Source organism: Gavialis gangeticus, unplaced genomic scaffold (genome assembly GCF_001723915.1).
Source record: "Gavialis gangeticus isolate Ggan-Ray unplaced genomic scaffold, GavGan_comp1, whole genome shotgun sequence".
Lineage (NCBI taxonomy): Eukaryota > Metazoa > Chordata > Crocodylia > Gavialidae > Gavialis > Gavialis gangeticus.
Window position 1 is genome coordinate 41245140 of NW_017728994.1, and position 24422 is coordinate 41269561.

At 39.0% G+C, this 24422-nt stretch overlaps 1 protein-coding gene across 7 annotated transcripts in view; it reads left to right on the forward strand.

Moving 5' to 3' along the window:
- The window catches only part of CPEB3 (cytoplasmic polyadenylation element binding protein 3), a 202680-nt gene extending 179303 nt beyond the window's left edge, over positions 1-23377 (forward strand). For all 7 annotated transcript variants that reach the window (XM_019502641.1, XM_019502642.1, XM_019502640.1 and 4 more), the window contains 4 exons: positions 6422-6540; positions 8999-9113; positions 13485-13666; positions 17769-23377. In XM_019502641.1, coding sequence (XP_019358186.1) covers positions 6422-6540; positions 8999-9113; positions 13485-13666; positions 17769-17996 — 644 coding nt within the window. In that variant the 3' untranslated portion in view covers positions 17997-23377. The remainder of the gene's footprint in view (positions 1-6421; positions 6541-8998; positions 9114-13484; positions 13667-17768) is intronic.
- The last annotated feature ends 1045 nt before the right edge of the window (positions 23378-24422 follow it).

Below are 24422 nucleotides of genomic sequence, written 5' to 3' on the forward strand. Positions count from 1 at the left end.
CCCCCCCCCCCCAGCAGCATAAGCAACCTAGCTCTCTCCCCACTGCATGTGTAGCATTCTCCCCTCCCACCTGTGTGTGCCACCTTCCTGCAGTGCAGGCAGTCCAGCTTCTTCCTTTGTTCTATGCAGCACAAGTAGCCTAGCCCTCTCTACTGCCACATGCACAGCACTGGCATCCAGGCCCCCTTGACACACGTGCAAGTGCCTGACTTGCACCACAGCACCTTTGTGCTGTACCACCTCACTTCCAGGAGCAGAGGCGGGAAGCAGAAGTTGGAGGAAGGAGGGGGGGAGCCCAAAGAATCTGGCTGTTATGGCAAAAACAATGATGGGAGGGGGAGGGAAAGGGGAGTGGCAACTGGGTGGATGCCCATGGACTATATTTTAGCCCTGCATGTGGCCTGTGGGTCACCAGTTGAATGGCCCTGAGTTAACTGAATGCTGGCTAACCACATTTGGTTGGTTATAAATAGATGATTGTTTAAAGTAATTGTTGTGATCCAACTATAAAAACAAAAGTTTTGTTACACACCCAAAAACAAGATTCAGGTCTTGTTCCCAGAGGTGCACACAGACTTTACTGTGAGCAAGATTAGGAACAGCTAAACAGATTCAAATAGTCATCCCAAACATCTGCCCAAATCTTGAATGAAATGTCTGATGTTCAAAATTTCCTGATACATTGACTAATTATCATTACTTCATTCCTGATGTTGATTTTATGTAGAAGGTATTTCAGATTTACTTTTGCTTATGGGTGCCTCGATAAAGCTACCACATGGATATACAGTACTTATATTTGTAACCTTTTCTATGCTTCCTGAGATTCACTCAGTAAGTAATGCACATCTAAGCATACTACAAGAATGTTTGGACATTCATTTTTGCAAGCCAGAATCATCTCGCAAGATAAGGATATGCGCCTCAATTTTGGTGTGCTTAGCTTATGGTAATAGCTGAACTTTCTGAGGTTATCTAATGATATGTGGAAATACTAGTCAGATTCAGTGTTTTTAATACTTCACATTTATTTCTAAGACCACAGTGCATAGGATGCTGAAATCATCCTGTGAGTTTAACACCACTCACTTGCTCACTGCAGGAATTGAATAGATCTATGAAATATGATCATAGTCTGTTAATGGTGGAAGGCACAGGGAGGGGGTTCTGTACTCTCATTCAGTGTTCAGTTTCCTGACTTGGGGCATTTGATAGGGCTGAATCAACTGCCAAATGGAAGATAGCTTTAATTGGGATGGTGAATGACAAAATAAAAATAACATTTGCATGTTTGAAAATAAAACGGAGCTACAACAGTGATGGTTACTGAAAGTGAATTTCTTTCTCAATGTGATTTTTTGGTTACATTTCAGAGTAATTTGTATAATTTTAGAGGGACTCTTGGGGTTCTTTAAGAGATGAATCAACATTTCTTATTCATTGGTTTGTTGCTTTTGATAATTTGTTTTTTATGATCTCTTAGAAGTCTGGACATTCAAATCTCAGTTGTCTATCAGGAGTGGTTGTGTTAAACTGAATTTTGAATATTTGTTTTTCTCTACAAGTTGATCTTGAAAGAGTGCCCAATTAGTTTACTTTGCTATGCTGAACTTTGTGGATTCTATCATTAGATTTTATTTGCAGGATGCCTCAATAGGCTAGGCAGGACTACTGTGGCTATATCTGTAATAATCTTTTTCACTTTGACAACCAATTTTCAGATAAATTTTGTCTGCATACTTCTGAAATATTTACCTTGCTGGGTGAAATTTTAGGTCTGGTCTTTGCTGCTGATGATTACACTTTGATTACAAAAACACTGCACAATCTTGCTTTGATCAGCTCCACTATAGAGACAGTGGGCAGTAGAAAGAAGGCTGGTAGGGAGATTAGTCTTTAGAGAGAGGAGATTTTTTTTTAGCATCTGGTGAAAACTTGATTTTAAGAATTTTACTGCATATTGCATGTACAAGATTTGAAGTCACAGTACAAAGAAAGTTGTCTTTATCTTGTACAATACTCCACTGAAGCTCCTCTTTAGCTCTGCCTCTCCCATAAAACCTGGCATGCAAAGCTTTTAGAGAAACTGGAACGTCGTTATATTTTGCATTTGGTGAACTAAAGGGTGCGAAGAAATAAAAGTCTGAGAATTAGGTGTAGGTCACAAGCTGACTATAATTACTGCAGAAGTATGAAGAGAGGCAGTATATAAGATGGACAGGGTCCAAGGGTCCAAATGATCTAGTACTTCAAGGGTGGCCAGCCTGCAGCAGATGTGCCACAAGCGACAGAGGCAGCCTGTGTGGGGCACGTGGCAGATTGGGCAGGGGGCAGACAGCGCAGTGGTTGGTAGGGCAAGAACAGCAGATTGGGAAGGGAGCAAAAGGCAGCGAGTGGAAAACAAAGCAGATTTGGCAGAGAAGGGGGTTGGAATGGTGCTTGAAGGGTACAGGGCTAATTTGTGGCATGCCTACCAAAACGGTTGGTCCCCATTGCGGTGCTTCAGCTTCCTGTGGGAATTCGAGTAATCGTGGAGCATGTCCTGGACATTTTACAGGAAATGCACTTCTTATGGGCACTTGTATTCCTTACCGTCTGCAGCTTTCATGTAGTCTTGATCTAGCTTAGGGAACTTTTTGAGGAGCCCAATATTTGTTGTTTTCTAGAAAACATAAATGGAAGTTTGTAGAGATGATATCTTTTATTAGACCAACAAAGTTTTTGCAAAAATCCTATGAAATATAAACGTCCATTTCTACCCAGGAGAACTTTTACTATCTTTTTTCCAGTGGCTGATGAAGGGTGCTTTGTGTCCTAAAGCTTGGAATTACAGAAACTTTTTTACAAAAATCTTGTTGGTCTAATAAAAGATATCATCTCTACTATGAGTCCTGATTATCTTTTCCCCTAGACCAATACAGCTACAACCTGGATACCTGATAAATGGAAGTTTGTAATTACATGAAAGTAGAACACATGAAAACTGACCAATCTCCTTGTAAAAGTCTTACATAAAAAGTTTAGGGGAAACTAGAACATGAAACAATTTATTCTCTCTCATTCCAAAACTGAAGCTATTGGCAGTATATATTTGGAATATCTGAGGCTCAACTTACGTTATAGTGAAGCTTGCTTTATCCTGGTATTTTCAGCTACAGTAAAATTTGATTTGAAGTATGATAGTAGGGGTCCAAATTCAAGTACCTTATGAACCACAAATATTCTGCTAAAAACATTCTTTCAGTGATTATTAGCTTTCTTTCAAAATTACCTTCTTTTAACTAGAAGGTAGGGCAAGCTACCTTCTTCTAGGCTGCATTCGGATGCATGGCTGTGTGGTATGTGGCCCTGTGCTCATCTGTGGTGCCACACCCTGCACATTCAGGCATGTCCCACACTGCCACATTGCAGTGTGGGGGCAGGGGTGGGGGAGCAGTTGGATCCTGGGACAAAACCGGGGTGACACATGGAGGCAACATGCATCGCCCAAACCTGGTGGCTGGCCGGCTGGAGTCGCACTCCAGCTGCCGGCCAGCTTCCCAGCTGCAGGAGCAATGTGGCTGCAGCTTCCCCAGCCCCCAGGATCCCAGGTAAGGCTACTGGGGCCAGGACAATTGCTGGCTTCAGCTTCTCCAACCCCTCCCGGGTTAACCTGCTGCGTGCAAGTGAGCGTGTGGCACTGGCATTCCCCAGGGATAACTAGAAGCAGCATAAGGTGTGCCACTGCTAGGTGTCCTCAGAGACCCAAACATCTATGTTCATGTGGATGCGGCCTTATGGCTCTTGTACACATGTGGGGGAGGATGGTTTAATAACCCTAAATTGAAATGGTGGGTTTTTAATCGTGACCCACTGCTTTTCAATTTAGGAGCTCCCATCACTATTACAGAACAATGATGGCCCGCTGGTACTTCTCCGCCTCCATCGGGGCAGGTTTGTTAGCGACGAGGGGCCCGATCTTTCTTTTTTTGTGTGTGTGTTTTTGTTTTGTGTTTTTAACCTCATGAAGCCTGCCTGTGCGAGCTGCCACCAGGTTGCAGGGGCTTGGTGCTTTCCTCTGTGGCAGTGGTGCCCCCCGGGGCTGCCCAGGCAGGTGCTGTCCCACCTTGCAGGCAGCACCCAATCCAATGGGAAGGCAGCATGAGAGTGGCTGGATTTGCTGGTGGCTGGAGAAGGTGATGGGGATGGTGCATGGTGTGCTGGAAGCCCACTAAACCTGAGCTTCCCCAAACGTGTCTGGCCTTCCAGTGCCCCGTGCACCATCCCCACTGCCTTCTCCGGCCACCAGCACACCTATGTGACATGTACATGTGCACAATTTTTTTATCCACAGTGGGACAATTTGCCCTGTTTTTTTAAATACATTGGTTTAAGTTGCAATGGTCAAAGACACTTTTCCACAAAAAAAATCATGCATGTGTACATGGTGATGCCATTGTTAGACAAATGACTTGTTTCTCATCACTTTGTCACGTGTACACGGCCCCACCATCACGTGTACAATCTCCCTTAGAGGCCAACTGTTTCAGAGAGGCATTAGCTTTTGTAGGCAATTACTACTTTGGTCAGGCTGCAAAGAGGTAATTGGGGATCAATTAGATCAGTGGTTCTCAGGGTTTTTAGACTCAAGGTACCCCTCATTTGGCTCCACACACTTTGGAAAATGTTAGCCCTTTTTCACTCACTTTTTACTACACAAAAATAATAGAACAATTCTTCTGTTGCAAAAAACCTAAGACAGACCAGAACAGGTCAGAGTATTTTTAACACTATGGGTTCCTATTTGAAATATCTGGGTTGATCATGTTTGTACACTTAACAGTTTTAATGTTACATGGCACCCTTGAAAGAATATTTGTGCGCCATGGCACCCTGATGGAGAATCACTAGTTTAAATCAGCTGCTAAACAAAACAGAAGAACAAAATTCTTGGTTCAGAGGTTATATCCAGGAATCCAGGTTTTCCGCTTCCCACGGAAAAAAGGAGTAAACCACAGATTTTACCAAAGGCAAACACAGATCTCTCATTTTACTGGAGAAAACTGTGGATTTTGCAGTTTTGCAACGATCCCTCTGCAGGCTGGCAGAGTTCCAGCCTGCAGGGGGCTGAGAGGGAGCAGGAGGAGGGTGGTCAGGCAGGGGGCACCTTGTGCATATATATGCACATGGCCCCAGGCAGCCTGGAGAGCAGCTGCTTCTGGTAAGTTGTGGGGGGTGGGGCCCCATAGGGAGGAAGGGAGGGAAGATGAGCAGGGCTGGGGCTGCTGCCCAGCTGGGCAGTAACACACAGCCACAGGGCCCACCCTGGCTGTCTTTGTCCCTGGAGGTGTCTGATGTCGGAAGCAGGCAGGAAGGTGCTAAAATCCTTCGTTTTTGTTTAGCAATGAAGTTTATTTTTTCCAAAAATGGCTAAATATATATTTCCAAAAACAGAAAAATAAACTTCATTGCTAAACAAGAAAGAGAGATTTTTGCACCTCCCTGGCTGCTTCTGACATCAGACACCTCCAGGGATGAAGACAGCCTTATCTGCACATCACAGAGCAACACTTATACACAAGGACTCTCAGACCCAGGGGAGTACACTTTCAGCTTTTATCTCCCCTGTGCAAAATGAACTTTATTTTCTACCTAAGTGCATTTTGACAATCTTTGATCTCTCTCTTCAGTCTGAAGAAGGGTGCGTGTGCCCAAAAGCTTGCAACGACAGACTTCTTTGCTACTTTTTAGTTGGTCTAATAAAAGATATCACCTCTGAACCAAGAGTTGTATGCTTCTTTTTTCTCAGATCAACACTGCTACAAAATAGATCCCTTAAACAAAACAGGACAGTTAAGTTGAAAGAGCACGAAAGTAAATGGCTTGTTCAGATATTGAGCTAAGAATCCATAGCCCTTATTAAGACCCAGGCTAATACAGTCCAGTCTGGTGACTTCTAGTTTTTGCAGTTTCACGTTTAAGACTATTTTTGGGGGGGTTTTTTTGTTTGAAGGACAGCTACACTGACATTAGTAATGAAATGTCCAGGGAGGTTAAAGTGTTCTTTCAAAACCTTTTGTGTTTTTGGAATGGATGTTGAATCTGTGTCCATCCTTTTATATAGAGATCCTCTTGCCTGACCAATATAGAGAGCAAAGGGGAACGTAAGCAAGTAATGGTGGTGGAAGATCAGGTGAATGAACCCTAAATGTTATAGTTTATATAGACAGGTCCAGGGATGATGTGTTTTGGTGTTGATGGAGGAGCATGACAAAGGCCTGTAGCAGAACACTTTGCTGAGAAGCAAACTTGTGCAACTTGCAATATATTCGCAGTTCTTAGATATTAGTCACAGCCTGAGACTTTTAAAAATTTCTTTCTAAAAAACAAGTGGTAAAAAGTCACCTCTCTTTGTTTTCTGTTTGTCTTTGTCCTTTCCAAGGTTATGCCTTTCTGCTGTTCCAAGAAGAAAGTTCTGTACAAGCTCTTATAGATGCCTGTCTGGAAGAAGATGGGAAACTATACCTGTGTGTGTCGAGCCCCACCATCAAGGACAAACCAGTAAGCAGCACGTACAAGGCACCATAAGAGATTTACAGGCAATTTGCTTATCCAGTGGCTCCCACCTGAAACTGTTCTGATTATTTTGCTGATCCTTAACAGGCTTACCTTCTTGTTTGATCAAAACTTGTTTTTCCAGAAGCTAATAATAGCCACACTGTTTAATTATTGTTTAGGTTGCTACTTTCAGTTTCATGCTAATAGAACGCCCTGTTTCAGTTGTATCTGTAACAAACAAACTTTGGCTAATTCTTATCTTACTAAGTTTTTTTAAAAGAAAAAGTAATGTCCTATGAATTGAAATAGAAAACTCTTTAATCTAGAGACTGGTGCCAATACCTCACGAAATCTCTTCATTGCTTTCAATTCTGTATGTGCTTCCTAAGCAATTCATCATCTTGCAGACTTTTCACTTTCTTTAGCAAGTGTGCTTTGACACAGATTTGGTTTTCTAAAGAAATGTTATTTAAAACCAATGAGAAGCATGCAGTTAGGCTCTTCTGATGACAGGCAAAGGGTGAGATAATACCATATGGAAGAAAAACATCTAAAGTGCATTTCTGCTGAGTCACTTTGCTACAAGCAATCATATTTTAACTAGATTCTTCCATTTTTTATATACATAAATTCATTGCTACAGAAAACCGAATATATTTTGCTCTATTTAACTCCAAGTGTATTGTGCCTTGGATATCTAATTTAATATTTTCCCCCAGTTCTCCCTTTTCTCTTTCATCCAAAATTACTTTGCTTATTTCCATTCCCTGTCAGTCATAGGTATTGTCAGGCTAATTGTCTCTACTTGTAATGAACATATTAAAAACTGCTGGAAAAGAGCCAACTGGTATCAATAACGTGCTTCTAATCCTCTGGAAACTAAAGTTGCGTTGCGTTGCAGAAGAAAAACAATGGGACTACTTGCATGTACAAAAATAGGTTTCCACCTTAGTCTGGGTTCAGAAATGAGTTTAGATAATTTTTTTGCTTGCTTCAGGAACTGGTATGTGACTTCCACTTAGCCATATTAGTCCAATCTTGCTAACAGCTGCGCTAGAATAGAGGCTGAATATTAGATTAAACAAAGTAAGCTGTACTGGTCATAATTGTTAATAGGACAGTACAAAGACACTCAGGAATTGCTGTCTCTGTTAAATCCTATAAGAAAACTACTTCCATATTCTCTATTACTAATCTTTTATCTGGGCATTTAAAAATAGAAAGAGATGTTAGACTAATTTTTAAGACTGGTTTTATTCATAATGAGTTGCTACTTAACTTTTTACAGGCACCAGGATAAAAAAAAGTAGTATTCTGTTTTAGACTATCATGGTAATGTGTTTCTCTAAACATTAAGAGTATGTAGTTCTCATTTCCAAAGGTAATTTCAGCCATTTGCTGACTGCCTGCTTATTCTGTGAGCACAAATATTTATTGCCTGCTCCAGTGGTTAAAATGCTTTTAAAAATGAGAAAGTTAAGGAGCCTGGCACCAGTCCTGCAGACATTTAAATTTACATGATGGAGCTAATCATATAGGCAAAATTACGTACATGCCTAATTTCTTGCAGGATTGGGAGTTTAGGTTTTATCTAATGGTAGCTCTTATGTATTGTAATTAAATCATACTGTATGCACAATTCTTCTGGAATAGTCATTAAGGACATTTAGATAAAAAGACTCCAAATAGCTTATTTGAATGAGAAGAGTATGCAATTTGCATGGATGAACGGAAATAGCAATTCAGTTGCAATACAAAATATGCTGTCAAATGTCTCTCATGCAGCAGGTTGGAAGGGTGAGTAGGTTCATCCAAATGGCTCTTGAGCATAATGCCTTGTTCTGTACAATCTGAAGACTCCCAGTTCAGCTTCCCATCTGGCTTCTTAAGTAGACTAGGCAAATGTCTTTACATTTAACCAAACCTCTTAGCTGAAGTGAAGGAATTAATTGGACTTCCTTCCTCTACTTTCATAAATTCTTTTAAAACTTGTGACAAGCCACATAAAATGAAACGAGAGTTGAATATCCAACCTGCAGCCTTAAATTCACACTATACACTATAAAGCTCCAAATGTCTATTTACATATTTTGTATTTTAATGGAGGATGTGGGAAAGGCAAACTGGGAAAGAATGGGCTAGATGAATGCCTGAGGGAATCAACTCAAGTATGGCCTCTAGAGGTGATAAATTGTTTGCCTTTTTCAAATGAACACTATGTTGTGCTTTACAAATACTTAGTAGGGTAATATGGTATATTTGTACTGTTCTCACTTTTGTATCCCATAATTTTTCTGATTAGTTTATTTTTAAAAATATATGTGTGCATATGCATATATGTCCTTTATTCTAATTGGCCTTAATATATATCTTAAATACTCCCAAGTTGTTTCTCATTTTGATCACTTAAGTAAGGGAAGTTAGCAATGAAGTAAAGACAAAGTCAACAAATTTTTTTCAGGTGCAAATTCGACCTTGGAACCTCAGTGATAGTGACTTTGTAATGGATGGTTCTCAGCCTTTGGACCCAAGAAAAACTATCTTTGTTGGGGGAGTTCCACGCCCCCTCCGAGCTGGTGAGTAGGCACAGAAGTTTAAGATAGGATGGACCATGCTGTCAGCACCTGGGTCAGTACTCTAAGGCAAAGATATTCTGTCTGCTTTGAAGGGATTTTTTTCACAATATATGTGGATTACTTTTCCAACATATCTACTTTTTCTGTTGAAACAGTAAGAATAAAAATGTTTACCTTCAGAATAACCACTAATTAAGATAACTATGGTTTTATTTGGAATTGTGATTGCTCAGCACATCTGGAAATCAGACATTTTATTTAAAGTTGGACATCTAAAATTAGAAGTCATCTCAAAATTAGAAAGTATGATGTACTTGATTTCTTATCATGCCACTTAAAAATCTAAACATATACAATTAAGGTTTTTTATATTTTTAGACCTGTTATATTGAAATTCATATTTTTAAAAAATGCCTTTTAAATAGTGAATTTATTAGAACTTCTCCAAAGCAAGACGATCCAGATTATCATACTAGTACACTAAAATTTTAAACTTAAGCTTAGAAATGAGTGTAGGACATTTGAAAGCAACAGGTTTTTTTCTCTGAATCTTATGGGTTTATGTGCATTTTTCTTAAAACAAACAAAAACCAAAACAACAGCAACAAGGTTGCTTATTTCAGACTGACCTGCCTTTTAGGACTCCATAGGGTCACCAGTCAAAGGATGACTTACAAGTTTTCCAATACTATAGGAGAATCTACTAGTTACTGTGTTGTATATCATTTCCATGTCCACTTATGTGGAGCAGGAATTCTATTTAGTTTGGTAGAATGATTCTGACTTGTGTATTTAGTATTAAAAATGTACAGGTTGGTATATAGTCTCACTTTAAAGTGACATGCCAATATCAGACTAAAAACTGTAGTTAAAAAACATTCCCTTCGTCTTTAAATTCTGCTTGGCTTCTTATTCTAAACTAGTACAAGAAATGTTAACATTCTTAAAACCTTGTTTAGCTTGGATAATAAAAATGACTGGTAGCCAGTCTTGCTTTTGAGGTTCTCACACACTAGCACAATACAGTAGTTCAGCTGGAGCTGACATGGACAGGCTGAAGAACTTGCTGCCTTCTGATGTGGAACCAGAGGTGTTTTTGTTTGTTGTAGTGTTTTGTTTTGTTTTTTTGTTTTTTAAGGATCAGAGAAGTAGGACTGGAAGGGACCTTCATAGGTCATCTAGTCTTAACCCTTTCTTTACTCCTCCAAAGGGTACATCACTACTTCTCCACAAAAGACTGTGCTTGCCCCTTCAAGCTTGTAAGGAATAAATCTGCTCAAGGCTGACTTTAACCACAGTTAATGTGTCCTATTTTGTAGATGCTTTATGCATGTTTGTAAAATAATGTGGTATAATCTTAAATGTAGGGAAAAGCAGCAACTCATTTAAAGGGGCCCAAATGACTGGATTTCTAAAGGACCTCAGAACACCCCTATAACCATCCTTGTGGTTTGGAAATGTAGGGGACTTCTAAATGTAAACCAACATCAAATTAGACCTTTTAAAATTGACATTTCATAGAACCTAAATATGGGAACAAGTTATGTTAGCTGGTGCCAGTGTAGAGTTTAACAGTATCTTATTAATGTAATTATTTGTATTATATTAGTGCTGAGGCATTATAGTCTTACAGAAATATTTTTTGGGCTCCAAATAATAGGCTTAGTTTAAAGAAAAAATAATTATATGACACTTCTTACAGTGGTGACCAAATTTCAGTGAATTTTGTTTGGATCTGAAAACATGGTAGGGAAATATAAATGTGAACATTCCTGTAGTGTGCTAATGCAGAAGAATCTAAAAGTGAAACTGGCTAGAAACTATATACAATAAATTGGTGTTGTCAAATTATTTTTGTTTGAGGGTGTGAACAGACAAGCTGCACTAAGTTGAAGCGAGTACTTGCCATATGTTTTCTGTTCCATGACAGTTGTCTTATACATCTGTTCTATCCCACATTAAGTAGAAGGTAAATAATGGTAATTGAGCAGTTAGTTTACCCCTGAATATAAAACACCTTGGTTTAGCTTTGAGTTACCTGAGACATAATGGACATATGAAGATGATTGTGGATCTGCTGACTTCCTGACTCAACTCAGTGTAACTTGTTTATTGTCCGCATCCTTAGCCAAATGTGAGGGTAATTTTCAGACTACAAATTAGGAAACTGTTTTTAAAACAGCATTTTTCTTGATAGTTACTTTAAAGGTCCAGTTCTGGAAATGTTGTCTTCTGCAGGAATGACTGCATTATGAATGTTGTACTAATTAGTGATTTCTGTAACGGAGTTCTATGTACACACTGATACTGGGGTACATCCAGAGGTGTCACAACTGATAAAATTTGTTTTCATCTTGTAAAGATCAAGGGGCAGGTTTGGAATTCTTTGGCCACTATTGTCTGTTGCACCTCTTATGTAGCTGCTGCTTTCAGTTCTTGGGTAGCCTTGTGTGCGCGCTGAACAAAGGGGAACATTGGTATAGCACATTGGAGCTCCTGCCTTTCACTTTTGATCACAGACTTCTATGCCCATCTTCACCTGGTTTACTGAGATTGGAGGGCAGCAGGGATCCTGACCATGTAGCTTCCTCCTTGCCCCCAGAATAAGAGCTTTCCTTGGAGATTAGGGGGGAATCAAGGAATGGGACAGTGTGGATTTTTTTTAAACATACCACTACTGGAGCTTTTTGATGGGGGGTGGGTACAATTTTGCTAGGAGCTGTGCTAGCGCGTGCTAGGGATGTTCAGTGGAGGCACTGGTGTGTGATAAGGATGGAGGAGTTGAAAAGAGCAGGGTTACTGCAGGGTTTTTAACATGCCAGGAGGGACTGCATGGCTGTGGTATTCAGAGTGCAGTGGTAAACTTGAAGGAAACATTTGGAGAGGTAATTGCGGGGGGGGGAGGCGGCAGCAGAGAAGGGGGGATTAGAGGAAAGCATGATAACCAGGGGTTGAGTAAGATGCATGTATCAGTTTCTATTCTGATATCACCTCATGCTTGGGGGAGGAACTTTAATGAAGAGTTTGGGGGGTGGGCAATCTAATGACTCTTAAGTTCATCTTGTTATTTGGATGCTTGGGTCATGCTATTTGAAGTTGTTGGTCTGACGATTCAGATCTGGTAACTCGCATAAAAATCTCTGAAAATCTAAAGGGCTTAAAATTACATTCATTCTCTCTTTCAGTAGGCATCCAGAACTCTGCTGTCTGCCCCCCCCCCACCCTCCCCAGCTCTTCTTTTAAATCAGTGAGCTCCTCTGCACTGCTTATTCAATAAAAGCTATCTTTCTAACAACCAGCTTTGCCTTTGCTCACTACTTGACTATAGGCCCTCATCGTGCCCCCTCCCCACTAGCCCTAGAAATGTGGTTCTAGGCAGTTCCTCTTTCTCAAGTAACCCCAAATCAGGCAAGCACACTGCAGATTTGGGTCAGTTTTAGGCTATCAAAGCTAACTGAAGTGAACACACCCCCAACCACAGGTCACCACAGGTCACCCACTGCCTGGGACTGCCAAAACATGAATGCAAGCACACCTCACCCCCAGTTGCCTGGTTTGTGGCAGACTGGCTAGGTGCTCACTCCCACAACCTTATGTTGGAGGCACAGCACTTCAGTGCCTGAAAGATGACTGTTCTACCTGCAATTCTAGGGCAGTGTATGTATGGGCACCTCTGACCCATGCCAACTGGTTCCCAACCAGAAACATCTGAGAATGAGTGCAGACACGAGTGACAACTATGCCACTAGCTTCCATTTACCAAATTCAAGAACATTTGAAATCTACATACTGACATGTGAAAATACAGTTAAACTGTAAGGTACCAAGGTCGGGAGTTACTTGACTATGTATAAAATTTAGTGGACCTAGATGGCTTCAAGGACTGGAGCTCATAAACTGCAAGCTGATAGATGTCCATCCTCCACCCCCTACTTTAAAATGAATGCAAAAGCCCCAGGAAACGCATATAATTCTAAGATCAAATGTTTACAATGATAAACCAGAAATATTTCTATTCATATTTTTCTTGTTATGACTACTGGGTTACTGTTTTGTCAGGAAATGTATGCCATAAAATATAAAGATGCAATACTGATGGAAACAATGTCTGCATTTTATGGTCTCATTGACAGTTTAACTTTGACATTTGGATAAAGTAGAACTGATAATGACATACTGCTTGTTACACAAGATAGAATCCCAGGAAATTTTTCCTTATTACTTCTGCCATTTTTTTTGTTATTTTTAGTATACTTCAGATGTTCAGGTTTTAGTCTTTGCCCAATATAACTTTTTTACTTTCCTTTTCTGTTTGCCTTGCAAACTTTCTGTACTTTGAGTTTACAACGTTTGGTAATTTTTTCCTTGTAGTTGAATTGGCAATGATTATGGACCGTTTATATGGAGGTGTCTGCTATGCTGGCATTGATACTGACCCAGAATTGAAGTACCCAAAAGGTGCTGGGAGAGTGGCTTTCTCCAATCAGCAGAGCTATATTGCTGCTATTAGTGCTCGCTTTGTCCAGCTCCAACACAATGACATTGATAAACGGGTAAGTAAAATGGCATAGAATAGAATGATTATGTTTGACAAAATTGTACAGGAGGTAAAGAATCTTTTTAATTGTGAGAGGGGAGGCTATAGGCTGTGTTCTCTAGCTGAGATTCAGTAAGTCAAAGCTTCCTTGGCAGCAAAAGCTAAATGAAAACGGTGGACCTAAATATCTCCTCTAAAGAAACAATCCTGTGTTGAAAGTGGGAAATAGCTGTCTGAAGCTTTTTTGGGTTTTTTTTAATTGCAAAAACCTTTTTGAAAACAAAGTTATGGTAGAACCTTTTGGCATCTTTCAGTTGGATGTCTGTTCTTCATGCATCAGCAGTTCAAGTTTGTGATCCGTGACTGGCATACAACCTGTGGCATTTCAACTATTATCTGCAACCAGGCCATATTGCTTAGTTACCAAGAATTGATCTGCAGTTGATAAAAGTGAAGGGTGAACTATAGTCACTTGGTATCCCGGGTTGGGACTGGAGCTGAAGTTACAGCTGCTGCCTGCCCCCCTCCCCATTGTGCATTGCCTCTGCATACCCTGCCACTCCATCCCCCCCCGCTTCTTCCTTTCCCTCCCTGTCTGCTGTACCCCTCCTTATCTTTGCTCTGTGCCAGCAGGCTCCATCCATGCTCCAGCCCAGCCCCACAACAATGGCATGGAGTTGGTCCTGCTGTTCCAGCCTAACACAGTAGCAGCAGTTCCCAATTGCTGCTGCTGTGGGAGCAGGCTAGAACTGTGCCCCAGGCTGCAGGGATGGAGCCTGTTGGTGTGGAGAAAAGGAAAAGGAGGCAGATGGGGTGGGGGGGAGACTTTGGGAGGTGGGGACCTGAGGCTGCAGGTAGCAGAAGCGGCATGGAGAGGGGAGGAGGGAGGAACAGGGGAATGGGGAACTGGAGCAAACTGAAGCTGTGGGGAGGTGGGCACAATGGGGGATTTGTGGGGGGACAGGCATCAGAGGCAAGCTGCCTGCCTTACTCACTGCCTTTATGCTGCCTGCCCCATTAATGCCCCCTGCCTGCTCTGTCATAGTCTATCCATTAGTGCCCCCATCATCACCTCTCCCTCCACCACCTGTAATAGTGGGGGGAAGGGATGAATGGAAGATGATCCTCCAATAATTAGATTCTATACATGGAAAATTTATAATACATTTTTGGTGTGTAGAATCTAATTATTGGGAGGTTGGCTTACATTCAAGGTCATCTTATATTCAGGTAAATGTGGCATTGCTTCTGTACATCAACTTGTTGGATTGCAAGGGCAAGGGGAGATTTTTGGGAGAGGTCGGGTATAAAATACTGTACTTTAATGCATTTGTCACATTACAGGAATACAGGACTGAAAGGGACCTCCGGAGTCATCAAGTCTAGTCCTCTGCTATTGCAGGCACCATGTCAGAGCTTTCATGAACTTGCTAACTTCCCTCCTAATAAATTTAGGATTTGGGCCCCATTATTCAGCTTGAGGCTTTTCCAAAATGTCATTGCTCTTGGGTTGGGAACCTTCTAGTTTCCTGCTACAAATTTATTCACAGCCAGTTTTTATACCCATTTATTGAGCTGACATTGTCCTTTAGTTCAATCAGTTCTCCTCCCCTAGTACCCATACAGGCAGCAGTCATACTTCCTTTAACCTTCCTTTTGTTAGAGTAAAGAAGCCATGTGAAGTAATTTCTTCTTACATGATAAGCCATTCATTCCCTTGATGAACATAGTAGCCCTCCTTTTCCACTTGGAGTTCATCTTTCTTTGAATATTGGTGAATGGAATTGCCTACAATATGTAAAATAAGGTTGTAGCCAAATAAGGTTTTAATCCTGTTGAATTTATACTGTACCACAGCATGCTATGCAAGTTGATTAGTGTGACTGAATTAATAATACTTGGTATGTATTATTACTTGGCACTAGGCAGTACAGACATACACAAGCCAACTTTGTAAGTGGTCTGTGGCAGCACAGAAGCAGTGTGGGGGGTAGTGCTCATGTACTTACCCAGCTTCTTGTTAGATTTTGCAGTCTGTGCTGAGTTGTTCAGCTGCAGTTAAACTGCTATGGATAACCATGCTAGCAGTTTAGAGCTAGCTCAGGGATCTGTGTACTGAGCTCTGATCCCTGTATTTCCAGTGTAAGCTTATACTGAGAGCTTCAATTTCTATTTCTGACTTGAGGTTTTAAAATTTGTAACTGCATGCAAAGGTAAATTTTTTTAATTGATAGTAAGAACAAAGTATAAAACTTCTAGCTTGCAAATGAATGGAAAACTCCATGTTAAATATGACTCATGCTCTTTGTTACAAATATCATATAAATATTAAACTAGAATAGAATTACCTTGATGCTGAGTCATTAGATATTACTTTAGATATTACTTTTGTGAAGAAAAATAGGACATTGAGAAAATGACAATATTTTAATGGTACTTTTAACAGTACTGCCAACTTAACACACATGATGTTAAGCTACTTTTTGTTCTCTTGTTTGTTCTCCTGTTTTATAAGTTTTTCTATCCTCTTACCGTAAGCTGCCTTAAGGCTTTCTTGGGCAGGGTGCCATATATAGCACCCTTTATTTTGTATATATATTAAAGTTTAAATGTTTTAATATTTGACAGAGAGAGAGAGAGAGATCTTTCAAGGCAGTTTATGGTTGTATATATTTATAAAAAAATATTTTTACATTTATAAATATTTAGTCTGGATCCTGACTGAACTAGGTAACTAAACCAGTAGATTTTATATAGATGGATAGATATTTATCTATATAAAATCTACTGGTTTAATTGCCTAGTTCAGTCAGGATCCAGATTGAATTTTTCCAGGTTACTGCCACTGAAAAAAAAAATGTTGGTCCTCCATCATGAATGCGATCATGATTCTCTTTAAAATCATGGAAATGATCAGATATAGTTATACATTTCAAATAAACTTAAAATGGGCTTGTATGCATATCTAGTTTTTTCCAGAGGTGGGGGAGAACATACATGGCACTGATCTTCATAGGATGCTGCAACAGGTGTGAAAAATGAGTTCCCAGTGATTTAAAGATAGATGTAGCAACCTTACTGTATCTAAAACCTTTGTGTTTATCACTGAGAGAGTTTTAAAAATTCCTTGCCTGGAAATGTTATGGACTGGTTTGCATATGGACCTCAACCCTCCTCTTATTTCTCTGCTTGTTTAAGCCAATATACATCTTTAAGGGACAAATTCCATTCTTACCTCCTGATAAGTAAGTGTAGTGGCCATGAAGTCATGGGGAAGATGTTTTGTACCATATTCAGTAATATACCATTCACTGTTGTGTCACACAAAGACTGTCTTGGGGATGACAGTGTGCCAACATTTCAGTGAAGTACTGTAAATGTATGGGTTTAGGAAAGCAACAATACTGATACCTTACAAACTTTAAATTCATCCCCTCAGCTGATATTAACTGTTATATCGAATATGCAAACAGGATACTATATACTCTTTGCCTTCATCTTTTTACTTCTTCCAGTACTTAAGAGGCTGTCCAGTTCCTTTTGGTTACATTAGTAATTAATAAACCGCAGTTGGTAAATGTGGTGTCTTGTGGGACCTCCAATACTTTACTCCCCTCCAGTGTAGAGTTAAGCTTCAGATAGTGGCTTTTCCCAGGATTATATACAGTATTTAAAGTGACAGAATAGTTCATCTTGTTTAATTTTATACATACTGTATTTCTCCAAGTATTCCTATTTTATCTGGTACAGGATCTTGCCCAAAAATTTAGTTTAACATCCCTCATGCTTTATTACTGCACTTTTGCAGCCAGCGTTTGGCGACCTATTTTTATAGTATTTTCATCTTGGTTGTAAGCAATAAATACTGGGAAGCTATCAAAGCAGTTGTTTTTTTTTTTCAATGAGATTTCCTGACAAACTTTGTTCTTCTCAAAATGGTTTTGAAAGCATCTGAAGTACCAAATCTTTTGAGATTTGCCTACAGTGTAAATTGAGGAATATCATTGTAACCCCAGAAGCTGACTAATGCTGCTAATATTGATCCTTTTACCAGCATGTGAAATAATTATGTAAAGCATTTTTCCTTTCCTATATTAATCCGCTTTTTTCTACTGCAGGTGGAAGTGAAGCCATATGTGCTCGATGATCAGATGTGTGATGAATGCCAGGGCACTCGTTGTGGTGGAAAATTTGCTCCATTTTTCTGTGCCAATGTTACCTGTTTGCAGTATTACTGTGAATACTGCTGGGCAAGCATACACTCTCGTGCTGGGCGAGAGTTCCACAAACCACTGGTGAAAGAGGGAGGTGACCGGCCACGCCATGTTCCATTTCGCTGGAGTTGAACCCCATGCCTACACCCAGCAGCAAGTACTGGAGTAGATAAAATCGAGGGAAAAAGCGCGCTGCCTCAGGGCTTGGTGTTCTGGAAATCTGTGCATTCGTCCTAGACTTTAATGAAGATATGGGTCTTTTTATTACTATTATTATTATTATTATTTACAGTCGCATTACTGAACTCAGTGTCCAGTATAATACAAACCGGCAGAGTGTAACTGTACTGATTTTGCACTTTGATTCACACAAACATCTGCTTGGTACCTTAATTTCCTACACAAGACTTGTCACTAGTGACGTTATGTAGACTGCCATTCTCATCAACCTCCACTTAGGTTGATGTGTATGTGATGAAGAATTTTTATTATTATTTTTTTTTTTATTTTTAAACTGGAGCATGCACTTATTTTCAGAAACTTAGGTGTGCCCCTAGCAGATGACTTACCAAAGGTAATATTCACAAGTAGGTGGCAGATGTAGCAAAAACTTAAACAGATAGTCAGCAATTGTTAGTTTGGGTCATTTAGAGTAGGAATAACCCTTAAAAAAAATAAGCCTTTAGTTGCTCTCCATTTTGAATTGTAAGGATGATACCTCATAAGCTGGATCAGATTTTTTGTTTCTTTTTGTTTTGCTGAGGGTTTTTTGTTAGGTCTTTTAGTGTTATGTAAATGTATGCTGCAATAGCTTTTGCTGCTATTAAAATGGTATTACTAATACCATAATACTCTATTCAGGCTAGGGTATCAATTAAAAACAGAATATGTGATTAAAATAGTGATGGCTGCTGAAAGGAGATCAGTATAGCATACAGAAAGCTTCCAAGGAAGGTCAATATATTTGACTGCATGTTTACTTAATCAGGTTGCTGCATGCAATAAATTTTATATATGTCTAATATAAAACTTGCCCACAGTGCACAAATTAAGAATCTATGTAGGCTACGAAATATTCAGTAAAGAAAAAATGATTACTGACTGGAGGAAGGCATGCCTCAGTAAATGTAATGCTTCTGAAATTAGGATCAGCCCATTACAGAATGACCTATATTACAAGAAATATAAAAACTAGCTGTAGGATATTCTTAAAACAAATTTGTGGATGGTAGATGAAGTACTTTGCGGTGCTCTGTTATATATTGTGCAATTTATTTTATATAGTAAAGTGATTATGTCTAGTACTGTGATCAAACTTAACTGTTAAAGCCTCTGTATCCAACATTAACACATTTTTGACCGTTCATTGTAACAGGTACATAAAACTATGAGCTCTCTCTCCTAATGCTTACACCATTTATGTAGCTGCAGATCTTGTCCAGAAAACCAAAGAGCTCATAATAGCTTTCCATACACTACCGATTAGATAGATTGTCTGTCAAACTGAGAAACTAGGCACATTTTAAGGAAGTTAGGGAAAAAGTGGTGCTAAAGAAATGTCTGCGCACGTAAGTTAACATGAAATGTCTGCTTTCTGGAAGTGGTGTCAATTCCTTTGATCCCTGGGTGTATCCTGTGAAGCTTGAATTCAGTTAAGACCTGCTAACAGAGTAGACATTTTTTTAGCATGTACTATGGGGCTGCAGATAGTATATAAATATAAACACACTTGGTGTACTAATGATTATGAGAATGTGTACACTATTCTGTTTTCTTTTTTCCTTTATTTTTTTTCCTTTATTTTTGCAGTTCTGGGGACAATCTGACTGGATATGACACCGCATAGTAGACTTAAATGTTCTGGGTTTTGTTTGTTGTGATGTCCTTGTTTGTGTGTAACTTAGTAAGCTTTTTTTCAATGTTTAGTTGCAAGTATTGGCTTTGAAAGGAACTTTTTTCTGTTTTTGAGAAAAAGAAAAAAATAGTTTTTTACCAGTTTAAAATGCTTATTACAATTATCCCTTTCGAGGTTACTTCTGGGCATTTTTGTGATATTGCTTTTTCCAGCCCAGGTGTCTTTTCTGTTTTTTCATCTGTACAAGACATTTTGTTATGCACTACTTTTTGTATCTAGACAGTTTTCAACAGTTGGCTGATGATTTTTTTTAAAGAAAAAGGCATGCTTTCTGACTGACATGATCTTTTGCAATACCTCAATTTTGAAATATAGGAAAGAAAATGATATTTTCTAAGTAAGTTTATTCAGAAAAATATATATTAATTTAATTCTGCAAGAAAAATGATTTAACAGATGGGTAACTTTATTTTTTTCATGCTTATTTGAGTTTTTGAAAATGAAGACGTTAGAGCTTTATAACTGTAATATTAAAAATCATAGCTAACCTACAGAAATCTACCTAATTATGTGAAAAAAGTAAACCTTTTTTGAAGAAATACCCCTCTTTCATGTAAAAACACACCCCAGAGAGAGAACCTGGAAGATGTGAAGTACAGCATAAAGTTGGATTAAAACTAAAAGTTATCAGTAAAGAAAAGGTTTAGACAACTCCATTTGGTGCTGAAAGTTGTGAATAGAAGGTGAAAAATATTTTCCCTTAATTTGTATATTTATAATCAAGTGTGATTATGCACGACTGACCAGAATTGTGAGAGTTCTTCTGTTTGTATTTTTTTAAAGAGAACTTTTTTAGTTTATTAAATTATAACATACTCCCTTTTGTTTTGTAAATGAATGTGCCCCTGAGTTATTAATATGCTATATTAAGAGGGTCCTTCAAAAAGCATTATTTTTTAAAATAAGGAGTTCTGAACTGCAACTTGACTAAGAAGCCCCTGGGTACAACAGGTCCTATTGTGGCCTTTTATGATGTGAGACTTGAACTAGTCGAATTTTTTGAAGGCTAACCTAACCTCGACTATTTGTTGTTATGTGCAATACTGTTTGTACTGTTTGTATAAAAAAAAAGAAAAATGAAAAGAAAAAAGGCATAAATCTTTATTGCAGATTTATTTTCATTGCAGACTTTAGACATTGTGATTCACTAAGATCATTTTTCTACTGTCAAATATGTACCTTTTCTTCATGCTGGTATTTTTTCAATAGTAATGTAGCCTTTGTACTGAGACAAATTTTCATTGTTATTTTTAGAAAGATTTTTTGCTAAGAAAAAATTAAACATATTTACATATTTTTCATTTTTATTTCGTATTTTCTTTAAGGAGTGCTTTCTCAACCATTAAAATAGTTGTTTCTGGGAGAGACTTTCATATCTGGTCAATGTCATTAATATTATTTTGTATTTTTACTTGGAATAAATTAATTTTATGATGCTAATTCTTTAAAAGTTTATTTTTTTCATTTCAGTTATTTTTGAAGCTAAAATCTTTGTAATATTGTTACTAAAGTGTCTAGTTTTTTGAAATGCAAAGCTTTATGTATTAACTTGCTGATGTGGTTTACAATAGTGTGGCAATGATGAAAACGGTTGGTTATGTAAAGTGATTGGAAAATTGTAATGAATAATTGGGCAATAAAATGACAGAATGAAGCAGAAAAATGTGATATTTTGAAAAGCCTTTTCCTTTATCAAAATGATTTAGGGAGATAATAGGGATGTCACAGTACCAGTTCGCTGTCTAGATTTATACACCACCAGTGCTAATTAAATACTATTGCTGTTATCATGAACTAAAATCTATTGAAATAATGGGTTTATGACCCTGCCTATTCAGCATAATACTCCATTGCTCTTTGCATCATGAACTTATCTAAACTTTGTTTCAACACCAAGATGCAACATCCTAAAATCTTCCCCATCCACCATTGTTGTATTATGCCACTTCTATTTATTTATTTATTTATGTGTGTATTTATGTATTTATTTATTTATTTAACCCCTGCCTGCACAACCTCCCTCTACATGCATCTGTTCCATGCTGCCACTGAAAATTTAAGTAACAACATCGCTTTCCAAAGGAGTTAATACTGTTGGAAGCTGCACAGTTAATGCACAATAATGCATGTAACTTTTTCATTATAAAGCAGTGATCCACCTTGCCAGCATATTTAAAAATGTTTGGCACCTGTGTCTTGCCTTTCTGGTGTTTGTTCTCTTATTTTTTGTCTGTGGTATCAGTTACTGTCCATCAAAACATATCTGTTCACTTCCTCTCTTTGCCTCCACTTACCTAGCCTTCTTTTCCCCATTCAGCCAGAAGAGCTGATGTACTAGAGCCAGTGACTCTGGCACTTAAACCAATCCAGACTAAAACTGGTGTTGCGTAAACAGGGCATACAATGACTTTCTCTAGATAGATCAGTTATTTCAACTAGTTATTGTTGACCTTTTCTAGCTGATTTATGGAGTTGTGAAAGAGGTCATCCATAACTTGTAGAAAGAAATGTGTCCAGAGTTGGCCTATTACGTATCCTCTGTGTTCAGTTCTGTAAGTAATGTATAGACTAGATCAAATAGTGAAGTAAAATTTAGACTCAAATTAGGTACTACTGGTTGGAATGTACACAAATTGCAAATATAAAGAAGATTAAGGACTGAAGGGGGAATCAAAAAATTCCTGCTAAGTGGTACAAAGTTTATGCTTAGATTTCTGCCTACATGCTTGTATTTTATGGCCTGCTAGTAAGGCATGGGCTACAAAAAAAATTGTAATTGCAAATATGCAGATAGCAAATAACTTTGCTGATTTCACTATCTGTTAGAGTAGTAAAAAATGGCGCTTAACTGGGAAAAGCTCCCATGTTAATATTTCAGTATTGTGACATCTCTACTTGCAAGGTATGAGTGAAAGATTAGTCACAGATTTGTACAACTGTCTCCTTTTGTTTAATCTGGCTTGTATGTAGTTGCTTTTTACACTGGTTTGTACAATGTCAGCTAAATCTTTCTTTTTTTACTTTAAACCAGGCAAACTTTCTTCTCAATCTCAACTGCTATATAGTGTTCAGTCATACCACAGAGTATTTTATAGTCATGTTGGTGACTACTCTATACCCCAAATGGGTAGCTGGTCAGGAATTATAATGATCATGTCATTCTGGCACGCAAATTTATATAAAAATGAAGTTTAGCGACAAGCAGAAAACCAGGGTGCTAATACAGGATAAACATTTCAGCTATTTTTTCTGGATGTAGTTCTGTTGGGGTATAAAGTATTAGGTATTTGTAACTTTGCTGTCAAAGTAATGGACATAACTTTCAGAGCGTTCACAGCTAAGATCTCTGTACTTGTTTTTCAATTAACTAATTTTAAATGTACTGTATCTTTTATTACATGTTCTCTTCGATTGTTTTTTGCTAGTAAACCTAACAAGGCTTCTTCCTTTTTGGCTTGGACTAATGCTTGTATGGAACTGCAGTACTGTGACTAAACATGGAGCTCAATTGCTGCTATTGCTTACAAATGCTTAAACTTTGTAGTTTGGACTTTATTTTTTTCTGTAACAACTTATTAAATCTAGTTGTATGAATTACTGACACTTGTCATCCTTTGCATATGCTAAGGAAAGCTTGGGAAATGCATTAAACAGTGTGTTAAATTTAAAAAAAAAAATCGCACCTAATACTAAAAGCTTCTTCACTACTTGGATTAGTTAAAGAAATATTCCTGCTCACCTGCATACAACCTCTACTCAACTCCTTTTAGTGCAAGGTCCATCTACTGCATCTCTCTTGCCTCTTCAAAATACTAGTTAACTTTTTGCTTTTGAAGTATGTCAAAATCTTCCTTAGATTAAGTTCTTAATGTTGTACTTAATTATTGCAGCTAAATATAGAAGTAGGTACTATGCAAGCAATTATGCTTCTGGGTTTTGTTGTAGAAAGGCAAAACAAAACGCGCAATTGTATCGGAACCAAATCTCTCTTGGTACTAACAGTGGTTAGGGTTGCCAGCTCTGACTGAAGGTATTCTGGGAGATTTGTTTTTCCAACGTGATGTAATGTCATTAATAGAGGTGCACCGATAAGAGGGTTTTTTTTTTTGTTTGTTTTAGGCCGATACCAATGGCTGATTTTTTAATGAGCTATATTGGCCGATACCAATCCGATTGCCGATATGCCACCAGGCAGCTTGGAGAGCAGTGTTCACCTGGTAAGTCTGTTGTGGGGGAAGTGGCATGAGGGGACAGATCGAGGCCCCTGTGGTGAACAAGGGAGTGGGGGTGGGGCAGGTGCAGGCACTGCACAGCTGGGGCAGGGTGCACATGGGGCTGCAAGTGGCTCATCTGGGGGATGGCTCCCACAGCTGCACGCACCCCAAGAGCACAGGGGGAGCATGTGCCCCCAGATCTGCATGTGGGGCAAAGGCAGGCTGCTGCTGTGGGCTGGGCCGAGGCTGCGTTCAGGCTGGGTGGTGGTGCTGAGAGGGGAGCTATGGGGGGGGCTGCAGCCACCCCAAAATTTGCTGTAGCCCCCTTCCCAGCACTGCCTCTGCTCACCCTAAGTGCAGCCCTGGCCCAGCCCCCCTGCCAGGAAAAGTCTGGTGCTACTCCCAGCCCACAGCAGCAGCCCATCCCTG